The sequence below is a fragment of the Halichoerus grypus genome, chromosome 12, assembly GCF_964656455.1.
Source record: "Halichoerus grypus chromosome 12, mHalGry1.hap1.1, whole genome shotgun sequence".
NCBI classification, from domain to species: domain Eukaryota; kingdom Metazoa; phylum Chordata; class Mammalia; order Carnivora; family Phocidae; genus Halichoerus; species Halichoerus grypus.
In genome coordinates this window covers 32,310,737-32,327,490 of record NC_135723.1, presented here as the reverse complement: position 1 = coordinate 32,327,490, position 16,754 = coordinate 32,310,737, and the positions used below count along the sequence as shown (strand labels likewise).

Here is a 16,754-nt window from a genome sequence, read left to right as displayed (position 1 = left end):
GCAGCCCAAACAGACTGAGAGCAGAGAGGGAGTTCTGGCTTACTTTATCGTTTGCACGGACACTGGTGGGGTGATCCCACTCCTCCCTGTTCTTCCCCCGCCCCTCTGACACTACCAGTAGAATGCTTACCGTATTCATCTTAGTTATTTAGATTCCCAGTCTGATACTTCTAAAATCTCTGCCATATATGAGTCTGGTTCTGACACTTGCTCTGTCTCTTCAGACTGTGTTTTTTTGCCTTTCAGCATACTTGTAATTTCTTTTGTTGAAAGCCACACATGTTATATTGGGTTAAAAAAAACGGAGGTCAATGCAGCTTTATTGTCAGGTGATAATGTTTATCTGATTACAGGTAAGGCTGTGTTAACTGCTTGTCGTAGCTTTGTTGTCAGAGAATAAAATTCCCTCTGGTGTCCTCTTTTTTGTCTTGCCTGTTATCTTTGAGTTTCCCTAGAGACTGCTCAAACAGAATCTGAGGCTTATGGGTCGTCAAATCTATGATCCTCTGTTGTTTTACAAAAGCCCTAGAGATGTGGTGTTAGGTATGAAGAGAAATATTCTTTGGTTCTGTGATTAGGTCTTATTCTTTAGGAACATGAGTTGGGTGTTTCCCTTGCCCCAGGTTGGTTAGATTTTGGTAAAACTGCAGTGGTTTAGGCTCTGATAATTTTCCCTTGAGTATAGGCTTTATTAAGGAGAATACAGGTTTGGGGTATATTTCAAAACTGGTTACATTTCCCCTTCCCCTGGTGGAAGCAGGAGGAGATTTTTCTCTGATCATCACAGTGAGAATCTGGTAGGACTCATAGAGCTAAAATTCATGAAAGTGGGGAGGCCCCCCTCAGTTTTTGATCCTCAAGTTAATATACACTGAGCTTTCAGCAATTTGTATGTATAATTTAAAGCGTAGTTATTAACATTGGTTCTAACTGCAGGCTTCCACTCTAGTAAGCTGTGAGTCTCTGTATCTGTTTATCCAGTTTTCAGGGTAGCAGTTTGCCCTGTGACTTCGATTATTTTATAAATCTAAGAGGAGTTGTTAATTTTTCAGTTTGTTGAGCTTTTTTCTTGTCCTGAGGACAGAAGTGGCAACTATGTCCTTCAGGGCGCTAAATTTGATGTATCCCAATTTTTTTTTTTTAAGATTTTATTTATTTATTTGACAGAGAGAGACAGCAAGAGAGGGAACACAAGCAGAGGGGAGTGGGAGAGGGAGAAGCAGGCTCCCCACCTAGCAGGGAGCCCGATGCGGGGCTCGATCCCACGACCCTGGGATCATGACCTGAGCCGAAGGCAGACACTTAATGACTGAGCCACCCAGGTGCCCCTGATGTATCCCAATTTTTAATATCAGTCAGTTGAAATATTTTCTAATTTCCCTTGTAATTTCTTTTTTTGCCATGGTTATTTAGAAGTGTAATATTTAATTTATTAATAATTGGATATTTTCTAGAATCCTATTGTTTCTGATTTCTACTTTTATTCCACTCAGAGGAATATACTCTGTAAATTTACAGATTTTTGAAATTTATTGAGTTTTGCTTAATGGCCCTACTATGATCTGTCTTGGTGAATATTTTATGTCCACTTTAAAAACCTATATTCTGCAATTGTTGGGCATATAGTGTCCTGTAAACTATCAGGTCAGGATGGCTGATACTTCATTTAGATCTTCTAAATTCTTACTGATTTTTTTCTTCAATTCTGTCAGTCACTGAAAGAGGATATAAAAATCTTCAATTATGATTGACAGTTTGTTTCTTTTCGCTTTGAGTTCTCTTGGGTTTGCTTCATCGGTTTTGAAGCCATGTTTTAGGGACATATACATTTATACTTGATACCTTTTTCTGATACATTTTATTTTAATGAAATGTGTTTCTTTTTATCACTGGTAATACTCATTATCTTGAAATCTTTTGTCTGATAGTAATGCAGCCACTCCAGCTTTCTCCTAGTGTTTATAAGGTATATCTTTTTCCACCCTTTTTCTCCAAGACAACATACAGCTGGGCCTTGTTTTTTTTAGTCCCCTCTCTGACAATCTGATTTTTTTTTTAAGAGTTTATTTATTTATTTGACAGAGAGACAGAGAGACAGCAAGAGAGGGAAAACAAGCAGGGGGAGTGGCAGAGGGAGAAGCAGGCTTCCCGCAGAGCAGGGAGCCCGATGCGGGGCTCGATCCCAGGACCCTGGGATCATGACCTGAGCCGAAGGCAGACGCTTAACGACTGAGCCACCCAGGCGCCCCAACAATCTCTGATTTTTAATTGGAAAACTTAGTACTTGCCTTTAAAGGACTTCCTAACGTGGTTGGGTATCAGTCTCCTATCTTTGTTTTTTGCTATTTGCTCCCTCTGTTGTTGCTTTTTGGTTTTCTTCTCCTTTCTTGCCTTCTTTTTGATTAGTTGAATTATAATATTACATTGATTTCTCTATTCCCATCTCTAGGGAGACAATTCTCCCAAGTCTTTCACGTTTCTACGTATCTTGTGAGCAAGGTGCTGACTGCCCTTAATATTCCTTGCCATCTTTTCCAGGATGTTTGTATAGTGAATAACCTTGGAAGATACAGTGTCTCCCTCTAGAGCAAAGGGAAGGTGTCCTCACTCCCATTACAGAGGATTTGGGTCCCCGCAGGTCAGATTTCCCCTGCTGTAATGCAGGCCGCTGTGTGTTCAATGTCATCCAGACTCCCTCATGTGTCCTGTGGAAATTGGGGCTCAGGAAACTGATACAGAAATGCTGGTATTCTGGCTACTCCTGTTCCTGTGAGTAATAAACTGTCCGTTACCTCTTCAGCCCGAGATTCTTGCCTTCGGCCAGCTCTCATGGTAATTTGCAAGTAGGGTCCATGTACTTAGACCCCGCATGGTTCTTGACAGCATTCTCTCTGTCCTTTTTCTTGGTGCTGTGGCTTCATGTACATTACAGATTCCGCAACTCACTGTTAGAATTTTTTTATTTAAAGAGTCATAGCTTTTAAAGTAGTTAAAAGAAAGGGGAAAAATAAATTTTTTTTCATATATAACTGTATATTTACCATTTCTTCTTTACTTCCTTCCTTTTTTGAAGATCTTAGTTGCTTTTTGTAGCATCATGGACCTTTTTCCCAAAGAGCTTTTTTTCAGCATTTCTTTCATGCAGGTATTTTGGCAGTTTTTCTCTCAGTTTTTGTTCTACTGAAATGTCTTTGTCAAGCATTTTTGAAGCCTATTTTGGCAGCATACAAAATTCTGGCATAGTTTTTTTCAGTGCCTTAAACATGTCATTCATTACATCATCTTGGGACCTTCCCTGTGTCTTATGAGAAGTTAGCCTTCATTTGTTTCATCCGTTCTCTAGATGTGTTTTGTCGTTTTGCTTTTCCTTTTCTGTTTTCATTGTCTGTTTTTATTTTGCTTGGGATCTTTTCTGATTTGGGGCTTTGTAAATTGATGTCTTTCACATATTTGGGGAAGTTTTTGGCCATCATTTCTGTAGGTTATTTCCTGTCCTGTTCTCTCTCTTTTCTTCTATGATTCCAAATAAACCTGTTTTACCACTTGATGTTTCCCATCAGGTCCCTGAGCTTCTATATTTTTCTTCATTCTTTTTCCTCCTCCTCCTTCAGACTGAAGATCTGTCTTCAAGTTCAGTGACTCTACTTGCTGTTTCCTTTCTGCTGTTAAGCCCACTTAGTGAATTTTTCATTTCAGGTTTAGAATTTTCATTTGGCTGTTTTTTGTGGTAACTATTTCTGTGCTGAAATTCCAAATTTGTTCATTCATTATCTATATATCATCTTTTAAGTCTTTGAATATATTTATAATAGCTCCTTTAGAATTCTTGCTTGCTAGTTGTATCATCTGAAATTTCAGTGTTGGTTTCTCTTGACTACTTTTTCTTTATGTATGGGCACATTTTCTTGTTTCTTTTTATGTCTTAGGAATTTTGATTGTATAGTGGACATTATGAATGATGCATTGTAAAAACTCTGGATTTCTTTTATATTCTTCTAGAGAGTCCATTTTGTTCTAGAAGGCAGTTAACTTTGGCTGGATTCACACTCCAAAGTCAGGCTCTCCTGTGTTGGTTTGCAGCTGAAATTTCCACTCAGCCTTTAGCTGCTGCTTTTTTGTTGTTGTTGTTGTCTTTCTTTGTTGTCTTGCTCTGGGATTGCATAATTTATTGGTGAGCCAAGTTTGGTGGCTGATTTTGTATGCAAACTTTGGGGCTTGTGCTTTCTGTAGTGCCTCCTTTTCCTACATAAGTTTCTGAATATTCTGTCAGCCTGGACTCTGTGTTTGCCATCTCAAGCAAGTAAATGTGCTGTTCTTTGCCACTTCTACAGACAAAAGCTGCAAATTTGCAAATCTCACTCCTTGCTCTTTGTCTTTTAACAACAGACTTCCCACTGATTTTTACCTGCAGTTTGATTCCTCTCCAGAGATTTCAAGTACTGGGTTTAAATAATTTTTTCTCAGATTCTGTAGTTGGTCAAGAGAGTTAATCTGACCTATTCTCTGCCATTACTCAATTTCCTTTTTATAATAATCCCTTAAAAACTCGGCATCTAAGCCCTAAGTAGAATACTCTATAGCTGAGTAACATAAATTTTATTCTGTGAACAGCAAGTATCATTCAGAAATGTTTTACTTGTATTTGAAAGTTGAGGAAAATTTTTTTTTTTTTTTTAAGAATGGATATAACATAAATCTGAGAAGCTCACATTTTGGAAATAAATGCTTGAAAGAATAAAAGTACCAATCATTTATCAAAAAGTTTATATATCCGGTTCAAGGATATATTTTGACTACTATTTTCTATTATAATTTTAGGATGCCTTTTTGAAAATTGTTCGAAATGAGGGCATTAAATCCCTGTGGAGTGGCCTTCCCCCTACCTTGTAAGTTGCAATTTAATATTTTCTCACTAAATGATGGTTGCTGTTTGTTTTGCCTTATAAGTGGCATGGTTGGATAAAATTGTGCATTTATAATATTGGGACTTTTTCATTTTCTGAAGCATTGTTTTGTGAGTCCCACAACCACCCACACATTTGATGATTTGTTAGAAGGACTCACAGGACCTAAAGAAGGTTATACTCATGTCTGTGACTTATTACAACGAAAGGCTACAAAGCAGAATCAGGAAAGGAAAAGGCACAAGAGTAGCTGACCAGGCAGGCATAAGGCTTCCAGAGCCCTCCGGCGACATCCCATAGGACAGGCTTATTCTTCCAGCATTGAACTGCAGTGGCATGTGCAAAGTGTTTGATGGCAGAGTCTGGTGCTTATATTGGGGATTGATGACATAGGCAGATTCTTTCTTTGTGATCACCTGTGATTACCAAGACCCAGACCCCCCAAAAGAAAGCAAATGTTTAGAGGCGCCTGGGTGGCTCAGTCGGTTAAGCGGCTGCCTTCGGCTCAGGTCATGATCCTGGGGTCCTGGGATCGAGCCCCACCAGCAGAGAGCCTGCTTCTCCTTCTCCCTCTGCCTGCCACTCTGCCTATGTGTGCTCTCTCTCTGTCAAATAAATAAAATCTTTAAAAAAAAAAAAAAAAGCAAAGGTTTACCAAAGTCACATCATTTGCACAAAACAACCTAGACAAGTTGATTTTGTGCTCCAGACATACCAAAAAAAACCCTTATTATATGGAATATTCCAAGGGCTACATTCCTTGGAATTGGCCAAAGGTCAATCATGCAAAAGGTCCCCCTGAAGATAAAGAAGACTTGAGCAACCAGGCCTGCTGTGGTAAGTCTTTGGTGCACAAGCGTAATTTTTTTTTCATTTTCAGAAATTAAGAACTTGGTGTTACTTTTTTGTTTGTTTTACAAAAATAATAAGAGATACTGTGACATATATACTTTCCCTTCTTTGGATAATTTAAGTTCTCTACTAACTAGCTATTATGTGAGTTAATATGATAAACTAGTAAGGCTGAATGTAAAAATCCCAAGTAATACCTTTTTTTGCTTCATTTCTTTTTAATGTATCTTTTTTGTGGAGCAATTAGTCACTTTGAGGCATACTTTTTTTTTTTTTTTAAGATTTTATTTATTTGACAGAGACAGCGAGAGAAGGAACACAAGCAGGGGGAGTGGGAGAGGGAGAAGCAGGCTTCCCACTGAGCAGGGAGCCCGATGCGGGGCTTGATCCCAGGACCCCGGGATCATGACCTGAGCCGAAGGCAGATGCTTAATGACTGAGCCACCCAGGCGCCCCTGAGGCATACATTTTAAACAGTGCCTAAGGTTATCAAGTTAGTGGCTGATCCAAGACCGGCAGTCAATTCTATTTCTAAATTCTCATCATCAGACTTCACTATGGAACATTAGGCATTTCAAAGTATGGTCTGTGAATGTCCCTTAGTCAGACCATAAACATAAACTGGTTTCTTGTGGTATTAATATGTATAACATGACAGTGCCTGCAACTTTGTGTTTAATTTTATTAATAATTCCCTTTTGATGATTTCATTTGAAAGAATATGTCACTGGAATTTCCTCAAAACTATATATATTCTGGCAACATTAATTGTAATTTATTTCTAGATACAAGCAGATATGATGCTCTGTCCAAAGTTCAAAAATATTTTACAAATGCTCTTGTATTTTTTACTTCAGGGATTTTCATATTACAGTGAATGTGATTAGGAAGGAAGATTTTTGGGAGACCAGAAACAATAGAACAAATCCAGGAGGTAGTCTTTAGTCTTTTCCTATTTATGACCTGAGCAAGTGCTCTGTAACTTATCTTTACAGCTAGACTCTAAACTTCTATAGGGCAGATACTATTGTACATCTTTTTGTTGCCTAAATTAAACACTAATAATTTTAAAATAAAAGAAAAATCGATCTCATTGGCTGATTTGTTATGGTTTTCAGCTTATATACAATATAAGGATATTAGCTTATATTTAATAATAATACATTTAAGCCTTTTGACAGTTTTGTATAAATCTTTTTGTTGGTGTTTTTCTAACAGAGTGATGGCAGTTCCTGCCACAGTTATTTATTTTACCTGCTATGATCAATTATCTGCTCTCCTGAGATCAAAATTAGGAGAAAATGAAAGTCATATACCAATTATTGCCGGAATTGTTGCCAGATGTAAGTCATAAACTTACTGTATTTTCATTTTGATTTCTGTTTAAAACTTCTTTTACAATTTTGACAGTCACAGATAATTTTGTAGAAAATGCAGAGTGTTGGTACATTTTGCATTGTAGCTTGTACTAATTTGTTAATACCTATACTCTAGAAGTCATATAGTATGTAGCGATTGCCATCAGTATAAGATGGAATCAACCCATCCCTATTGAATCTTGGACAGAGAGTTTAGACTTTAGATTCTAGATTTTAGAATGACATCAGATGTCAGATATCAGATGTCAGGTTGATGTCAAATTGATGCCCAAGTCCTGAATCCTTTTCCTTATAGATAACTCTGGGATTCAGAGTTTAATGAGAAGGAAATTTGCATCTGTGCAGAAAGATATTTTTCTCTGTGCTGTGGGAGTGAGGTTTTATAGTAGTTTAATTGATGTGTAATATTTCTGGAACTGCTCGTGAAAGAGTTGAAACCAGGGGTGCCTGGCTGGCTCAGTTGGTGGAGCACGCGACTCTTGACCTTGGGGTTGTGAGTTCGAGCCCCATGCTGGGTGTAGAGATTACTTAAAAAAAAATAAAATCTTAAAAACAAAGAGTTGAAACCAGAAAGAATAAGTTATATGAAAGCAGGCTTTTAAGAAATACCTTTATCAAGGAAAAAAAATGTGCACCAATATGTTGGCATCATTAGATATTTGATTTTAAGGTTTGCAGACATTTCAGAATGAAAGATATATATATAAAATGCATGAAATATTTTTGCATGTGTGTTTGCATAGTACATGGCTTTGTTTTTGTTTTCTTATATTTGCTTGTTTATATTAGTTGGTGCAGTAACTGTGATAAGTCCATTAGAATTGATTAGAACCAAGATGCAATCTAAGAAGTTTTCTTACAAAGAATTGCATCGATTTGTCAGCAAGAAAGTATCTGAAGATGGTTGGATTTCCCTTTGGAGGGGCTGGATTCCTACTGTTCTTAGAGATGTACCATTCTCAGGTAGGATTTATCTTAGTATCTGCTAAATTTTAGGTAGCGTTGTCTTATGTATATATCACTTTTATTTTTTTTATTTTTTTTAATTCAATTAGCCAACATATAGTACATCATTAGTTTTTGATGTAGTGTTCAATGATTCATTATATATATCACTTTTAAATTAAGTAAATTTGAAGCCCTTTAAGGCTAAAGGTAAGTTATCTTCTTTGGTGACCACAAATTCCTAGTTCAGTGTTGGGCCCTCATGTCTTTAGGAGTCTTTATTGGATGAGTAGTTTCTAATTCAAGCCTGACTTTCTGTTTTCCTTCTGTTTCATTTTTTTAAAGCTATTAATCGGTATATATTCACATTTAGATAAAACAGACTACCTTTAACATTACCCTAAATGCGATAATTACTAAGGTAAGTGAACTACTACAAATCAAAATATAAAATGTTTAAGAGCTCCTGTGAATTATATTGATTTCTACTTTTTCAGTTATTAGAGATAAAAATCTTCCCCTTTAAATGAGTATCCTGTAAAATACTATTATAAATCAGAGAGGAGATTGTGCTAATTATTGAATTGTGAAGGAGGGAGAAAATCATGAAAAAGTGCAAAACTAACAAATAACTTATAAAATGTGCATGCTTCAAAATTCCTTTTTTTTCCCCTTCGAATTAATCCTTTTCTTGTGCTCTCTTCACATCTCTATGCATCTTGCCCTTTCCATTAGTATTCCTCTTCAGCCTTTTGTGTTTAGTTATGTGATTTAAAAATACAGATTCCTAGGCCAGTTATTTTTCTTCATTTTTTTACTATATGATATTTGACACATAAGAAGTAACGTAGTATAAATTATGAAGTATATTAATAAAACGAACACTTGTGAGGTCACCATTCAATCTCTGAACGAGAACACTGCAATTTTTTAAATCATGAAACCACATATATTCATTCAGCTCCGCTGTCAACATCTCCAGTGGTAACCACTGTACTGAACTTCATCTTCATTTGATTTTTAAAGAATAGTTTTACATGTGTATTATTGCCAAACAGTATGTTACTTAGTTTTGCCTATTTCTGAGCTTTATTTTTTTTTTTAAGATTTTATTTATTTGACACAGAGCAAGAGAGAAAGAGCACAGGCAGGGGGAGGAGCAGAGGGAGAGGGAGAAGCAGGCTCCCCACTGAGCAGGGAGCACGATGCAGGGCTAATCCCAGGATCTGGAGATCATGACCTGAGCCAAAGGCAGACGCCCAACCCACTGAGCCACCCAGGCGCCCCTATTTTTGAGCTTTAAAAAATGCTTATTTTACTCAAAAATCTTAAGTTTCATTTTTGTTTTTATGTGAAACTTTTTTTTCATTTTTACTCATTTATGAGTAAACAAAGTGCTATTGTGAATATTTTTAATAGACTCTTCGTGTACACATACAAGGATTTCTCCAGTATTCAATTTGCTAGTTCACATAAATATATACATTTTAATTATTACATAATGTCAGATTCTTTTCTAAAGTGACTATATAGATCAGTACACCTACCAGCTTCCTGTTCCTTCATTTCATACCCTCACTAGTACTTTTACTGTCAAAGCTCTTAAGTTTTGTTTCTCTAGTAATTTAAAGTGGTATCTCACTTTAACTTATATTTGCCTGCCTGTTGATGAGGTTGCGCACCATTTCATTGGCCATTTATCCATAATTGATTTGCAGTTAAGAACTGAGATAAATGTTCAACTTTATCCCCCCCCATATGGATGGATGGTTGTCCCAGATCATTTATGAATCACCACGCTTGCTCCAGGGATTTGCAGGGCTACCCGTCAGAGCTTCACGTATGCGTGCACCTGTCCTGCTGGCCAGTGTGTCTGAGCCTGTGCTGATACTGCTGTTCTCTCAACTACTGGTGCATCATTAAAAATCTTGATGTGACCTTATTTTTTCCCCAAGAATGTCATCTCTATTATATAATTTTTCTTTAAAGTGTGTTTAGTAGAGTTTTAAATTTTTCTTCATAAATACTATATATAACCTTTTTTTTTTTTTAAGATTTATTTATAGTTACACCCACCTCCAATTTTGGTAGCTATTTTAAAAGCTCTATTAAAATAAAAATTCCAAATCTTAGGCCAGTGCAGTGTTAAAATTAATTTTCCTGTGTTAGATTATATTTAATATTCAGCTACTTTTAAAACTATTATTAATTTTACTTTGCCTATCTTTTGGATTTCCTATATAGACATAAATATATAAATTGTAACTATTTTGTTTCTTCATTTTTAATTAACAGAGCTTTTATTTTTTTCGTATCTTACTATGCTTCCTAGGACAGTTTTGAATAATAGCAATGATGTTGCATCCCTGTCATTTTTCTCATTCTTAAGGAAATAATTCTGTTTCACCATTAATTACTTTTGCTAAGGGTTCTTGATGTATATCCTTTTTCTAGTTAAGGGAATTTCCTTTTATCTCAAGGTTTCGAAGAAATTGCTTTGCTTTAAAAATGAAAATGGGTTGAATTTTATGAAATGCTTTTCCATCAATTTTAGATGATCCCATGATTCTTTTAATGTGGTGTTTCGCATTTAAAGGGTTTGTTAACATTTACTACCTTTGCATTCCTCTTATGATAACCCAATTTAGTCATAGTATATGATGTTTTATGAAATACTTCTGGGTTTGGTTACTTTTTTTTTAAGAATTTTTATACCTGTGTTAATGAATGAGATTGAATTATAGTTGTCCTTTCTTCTATTGTCCTTGTCAGGTTTTAGAATTAAAGTCCTACTTTACTGTGGTATATTTGTTTATAAGGCTGCTAGAATATATCTGAGGACTTGGTTCCATTTTTTTTCTTTGAATTTTTCAGTCTCACCTAGTATGTGTGTCCAAGCAGAAAGTAGGATGTATCAGGGTTAGACTTTCCCTTTTCCTTTAATATATAACCTTATATACTTAAAGTCCCCATTTCACTTCTAAATTATGTGTTCATTTCATTTTCTGTTTTTATAGCAATGTACTGGTATAACTATGAAGTTTTAAAGAAGTGGTTGTGTGCGAAATCTGGTTTATATGAACCAACATTTATGATCAACTTTACTTCAGGGGCATTGTCTGGTTCTGTAAGTTGATATTCTTTTCTTGTTAATATTCCAGAATAACGGTAATTGTCTTATTAAAACACAATGAAAGATTATATAGCATTTCATATCTATTGAGGTATCACTTTTGGGCTGCACTGCTTTAAAAATTTTCTAAGTATTGACTATCCTATTTTGAGGAAATTATTTAGCCACTAGATATTTTATTTTTTGAAGATTTTATTTATTTATTTATTTTAGAGAGGGAAAGAGAGAGAGAGGGAGAGCAAGCATGAGTGGGAGGAGGGGGAAAGGGAGAAGCAGACTCCCTGCTGAGCAGGGAGCCCGATGCGGGGCTCGATCCCAGAACTCCGGGATCATGACCTGAGCCGAAGGCAGACACTTAACAGACTAAGCCACCCAGGCACCCCTAGCCACTAAATATTTTTAAATGTACTTTGTGTCTATGTTTTTATTATATTACAAATACATTATGTTTTTCTGAAAATTTTTGATTTGTTAGATCATTACAGCTATGGTAATATTTTAATTAGTGCTTTATTATTTACCAAATATTTGTCAATTTGTTCATTAAATTAATGCCAGTAGATCTGGTTAGGTAATATTTCATGGAGTGTTTGTTATTTCATATATATAATCAGATTGAGTAGAAGTCATTTCATCCTCTGCTGCTAATTCGTTTCTTTGGGAACATTTTGGCTAAGTATTTCTTAGAAGAATTTTAACAGAAAAAAAAAAGAAAAAAACAAAGAATTTTAACAGAAATTAGAGTCAGAAGGGAGGAATCTCAAATGACCATTTTTAGGTAGTAGAGAGTTCACTGTTTCCACTCCTCCACATAATGTAAAGCTGTGTAGTGGTCTTTTATGCAGGTTCATATCATCATGATCTTGGCCACAGAGTTTTCTTATTTCCACATACTTACAAAATGAATTTATGATGACCTAGAGTGAGGTGCTGACCTACTGGAACCAAATGAAAACTTCTCTTTGAATATGTCTGGTTTCATCTTAAGTTTCAGTTTAGTTATGATTCCATTCTTTATCCTTCAATAATGTGCTACTTAGAAGAATATAAAAATATTAAGAAAAAATTTAAAGGTAGATTTAAATTAATTGTACTTTTTGATAGTTTGCAGCTGTTGCAACTTTGCCATTCGATGTGGTAAAAACACAAAAGCAGACTCAACTTTGGACATATGAAAGTCATAAAAGTAAGTTTAAGTAATTTAAAACATTTTCAAGATGCCATGATTGTTTTTGTTTTTCTTTCCAGATGGGACTATCTAAATAAGAAAAATAAGATTTTTTTTCCTCTGCTGCTTTAACTGAAACTAATATACTGTTAGAATGGAATGCCCAGAGAAAAAAATACTCTCAACCCCCTTCAAAACTTAAGAAATTTAAAAATCTATATATTTTGCCTGCCATCAGTTAAGTCTTATACCTGCTAAAGAGAAAACTACGTACTATATTAGATAACTATTCTTTCAAATAAATCTAGACAAATTAGGGTGACAGATAGGAAGTTAGTGGGAACCCTTTTTCTCTTGGTGTGTTTTGTTTCATTAGTTTGTTGTATACATTTCATTCTTAACGTTTTTTAGCTTCCCTTCCTTTTGATACGTTTTTTTCCTACCTGTTATCCTGTGTTTACCTCTTTATAACCTGTAATTTCTTCTAGAACAAAAGTGCACTCTAAGGTGCTTCTGCTAGATTCCTTCTGTCATTATTTATTATCTATAGAAAGTGTGGCAAATCCTTTGGAAATTATCTATTACAAAAATGTATCATTTAACCTCGTGATTGACAAATCTATTATAATAATGTTAATAAATTGTTCTGGTGTTCAAACCCACCAGCATATTCTGCATACAAGTAAAATAAATAGGTATTATAATTGTTGAAAGAAACACTGTTTACAAACAACTGAATCTGATGAATATTAGTGACTACTTTGTCCTTGACCTTCCAGACTCCTAGTCCATTCTTGTAATAGGAGCTAACTAAAACCTGGAAAGTAACAAAGTTTATTATCAGGGTTCTTACCACTTCCGTTTTGGGTGGGACCCTTCTAGCTGCCTCAGCTTATCTATTCTCCCCTGATAGTTCAAAATTATTTTGTTTTATTCTCCCAACTCATCAGAATTCCTGTTTCCTCAATATTATGTGAAGTGTTTAATATAGTAGGAATATGCTCTTTGGTGTGATTCATGACTCATGGTGATAGTGAGGGAAAAGATGGGAATCTCTACAGTTAGATTCTGATGCTAAGGTTTGAGAGCCACTTAACTGGAGGCACCTGGGGTGCTTTTTCATTACATCTAAGGTTGGGCACCACCGCCAATGGACTGTCATTTAATAGACCTAATCTGGGGCTCTAACTTGTGTATTCTGAAAATGTTCCCTAGGTGATAGTGATTGTACATCCCCCTTGAGACTGGCGTCAAGGAGGCATCTTCTTTCGCTAGATTCAACTCTTACCTATCAACTGGCTTTCTTCTAGTGTTTCTCCAATAAACCCCAAAGGAGAAACCTTAAATAAGCCTTAGGTCTTAATTTCGTATGATTATCATTGGTCACTTTTACCTGTTACTCTGCTTCAGCTACGAACCAGGTATATTTAGCAAGATACGCTTTTCCTGCAAACTACACTTCTGATTTGAGTGATAAACAGCCCATATTTTTTCTCATTTTATCATATATTATTTACCCCACCAAAGAGTGGAGGCTTTCTCCACTCTGTAGCTCAGCTACACCAAATCCATTATCTCTAAGCAAAAAGAAAAATAAGAAGTGTTCTATAGAGAATGATGCTGAGTTCCTTGTAAGAATATGATCTCTGTAGCAGCGCACTTTGACCATGTCTTCCACCCATTAGTCGACTCCTGATTCGAGTGCACCATGCTGGTCTATACAGACTAGTGAGGCCATCTCTAAGTCCTCAAACAGCTCATGATGTAATGGAAAAGAAACATATTAGGATGTAGTGAGTGCCAGATTTCATAATAGAGATAACTATTTCCTCACTTATGAGTCCATCATTTATAATTTAAAAAAATTTAATGTCACCTTTCAGCTTTTTAAACCTAGCTCAGATCCACCTGCTTTCGACAGTTCAAGTTTTTTTCTATGAACATATTCAGTATTTTAAATACTTCAACAGAAATTTTAAAACCATTAAAAAATGGTTATATGTGACAAATTTGTGAAGAAAAGCTCCATCTTAGTAGTCATGAGGACAATGCCAACCACAAGGGCAGTGAGAGGACATTTGATATGCACTGGGTTGTTGGTGGGAATGCTCATGCCGGGCAGGTGAGTCTTAAATTTGGAAAATAATCTGGCAGTCTCAAGAAAGACTCTTTGAACAAGCAGTTCCACCTTTGATATGTGCCCTAGAGAAACGTCTGCGCGTGTACAAGCATTCTTAATCCCAAAAAGGTAGAAATCACCAGAATAGTCCCTGGCAAGGAAATGGGCAAACTGTGATAATCCATATAAAAAATAAATCAAATATAGCTGTACTTGCCAATATAGATAATCCTAACGTATAAATGTGCAGTGTGATAGCATTTATACAAAGTTTAAGAGCATGAGAAGCAAGAGTATATATTATTTATGGATATGTTCAGATGTAATAAAGTTTAAACAGAAGCATGAGAAAGATAAAGGAAAAAAGAAAGACAAGAGTGGTTACCTCTCAGGAGATAGGAAGAAGAATACTGAGAGGGAATATATTTGCTGTACAATTGCTAGGATTTGATAAATGTGGATGGTCAGTAAATAAGTGTTTTTTTTATTGTTGTCTATGCTTGAAATATGAAATAACCAAACAGTGTTTCCTTACAATGTAAGAAGTTACTTATTACCTGTAGGCATAGCTCTAGAGTGTTGGAACTTTTGGCAGGAGATACTTTGGAGATTCGATTAGAGTGTGACCTGGGCTTACCTTCAGCTGGTAATGCTTTCTGTCCATTCTCTTCTACACTGACTGTACCCTGCTGTTTAAATAGGGACCACTTTGGGTCTTGAATTCTACAGTATCAGAAATACCTGGCTACTTGGCTTCCTTTCTTTCACTATTTGTTTCCAAAATGTAAATGGAATAATTTAAGCATTAAGAAGTTGCCGACTTGTAATATAAAATTTTTGTCATTAACTAAATTTCATTCATAAATACTTTGTTCTTGGTTTCAAAAATGTCTCCTTCCTGTTGGATTGCTATAGTATAGTTATTATCTTTTATGTTACAGATTTATATTGATCATATAGCATCCTAAATAAATCACAAAGCCTCATTTATCTTCATGGGTCAGGGAATCTGGTATTTCTACAAATGAGATTTGAGATAATGAGCCCATGCCATTAAGTGGTAAAATTCTAAAAAGCCATTTTTGAAAGCTTTCTCCAACCTTTTCTTTTTTTCCCTGGGCATGCTAAATAATACATAGCTTAATCTTTCTGAAGGACTCAGAGCTGTCATCCACGTTCACATGGACTATCATAGTCTTATAAATGCAGCTCTGAGCAGCTGATGAGGCTACTGTAGCAGTGTTTGCCTCTCACCCAGCTGATCTCAAACCAAGACTTTGACAACCTCAGTGTGTCAGCGGTCACAGTGTTCACGTGGTAGTGTGCCTGCTTCCTAGCAGACTCCTTTTGTACTTACTGCATCTAGTAATCTGTGGCCTAAGGCAGCTGCTTAGAATCACTGTGTAAAATGAAGGTAAGTAAACTTTGTGCGTGAATAGCTCATTCATAGCTGTATGTTTGAACATCAGTGACATCTATTTTTGTTGTTTTTAAAAAATAGTTTTTTACTTTCAGATATTTGAGTGGCTGCAAATAAGAGAGACGTTACTGTTAATTAAAGGCTGGAGATGCCAAATGTACTTCTAGTGACTGTACAGTTTGAAATACTTTTTTTACCAAATTTTATAAAAATGCAGAATTTTGTTTTAAAAAAAGGCTAAGTCTGCCCTTTGGAGGAGACAAGATTGATATAATTTATATCAAGACTGGCACATCTAGGGGCGCCTGAGTGGCTCAGTCATTAAGCGTCTGCCTTTGGCTCAGGTCATGATCCCAGGGTCCTGGGATTGAGCCCCGCATCGGGCTCCCTGCTCTGCGGGAAGCCTGCTTCTCCCTCTCCCACTCCCCCTGCTTATGTTCCCTCTCTCACTGTGTCTCTCCTCTGTCAAATAAATAAACTTTAAAAAAAAGAGAGAGACTGGCACATCTATTCAGAAAGGTTTTAATAAAGGCAGACAGACCTCCCTAGGGAGAATGAGCTATTCTTTTCATAACTTCTTAGGAAAAAAACATTTTTTTTAAAGATGTGCAATAAAAATTTAATGAAAAATGGTTATCAGGGCTTCTGTTTGGCTTTGGGAACCCCATGAAAATTTCTACACATCTTTTAAATTTTTCATTTTAAGGCATGGAAATATGTATAAAGGATACTACCCACCACCAAGCTTAAGAAACTTAATTCAGAGAATCCATCTGCATATTCGTCCTTGATTATATCCAGTTGTATACACCTTAAAGTTAAGACCTTTTTCTA

General features: G+C 35.8%; 1 protein-coding gene across 2 annotated transcripts in view; it reads left to right on the top strand.

Annotated features, from left to right (window-relative positions):
- Positions 1-16,754, top strand: part of SLC25A40 (solute carrier family 25 member 40) — a 51,867-nt gene that overhangs the window by 32,808 nt on the left and 2,305 nt on the right. For both annotated transcript variants that reach the window (XM_036106278.2, XM_078059211.1), the window contains 5 exons: positions 4,819-4,886; positions 6,975-7,099; positions 7,925-8,098; positions 11,098-11,207; positions 12,318-12,399. In XM_036106278.2, coding sequence (XP_035962171.1) covers positions 4,819-4,886; positions 6,975-7,099; positions 7,925-8,098; positions 11,098-11,207; positions 12,318-12,399 — 559 coding nt within the window. The remainder of the gene's footprint in view (positions 1-4,818; positions 4,887-6,974; positions 7,100-7,924; positions 8,099-11,097; positions 11,208-12,317; positions 12,400-16,754) is intronic.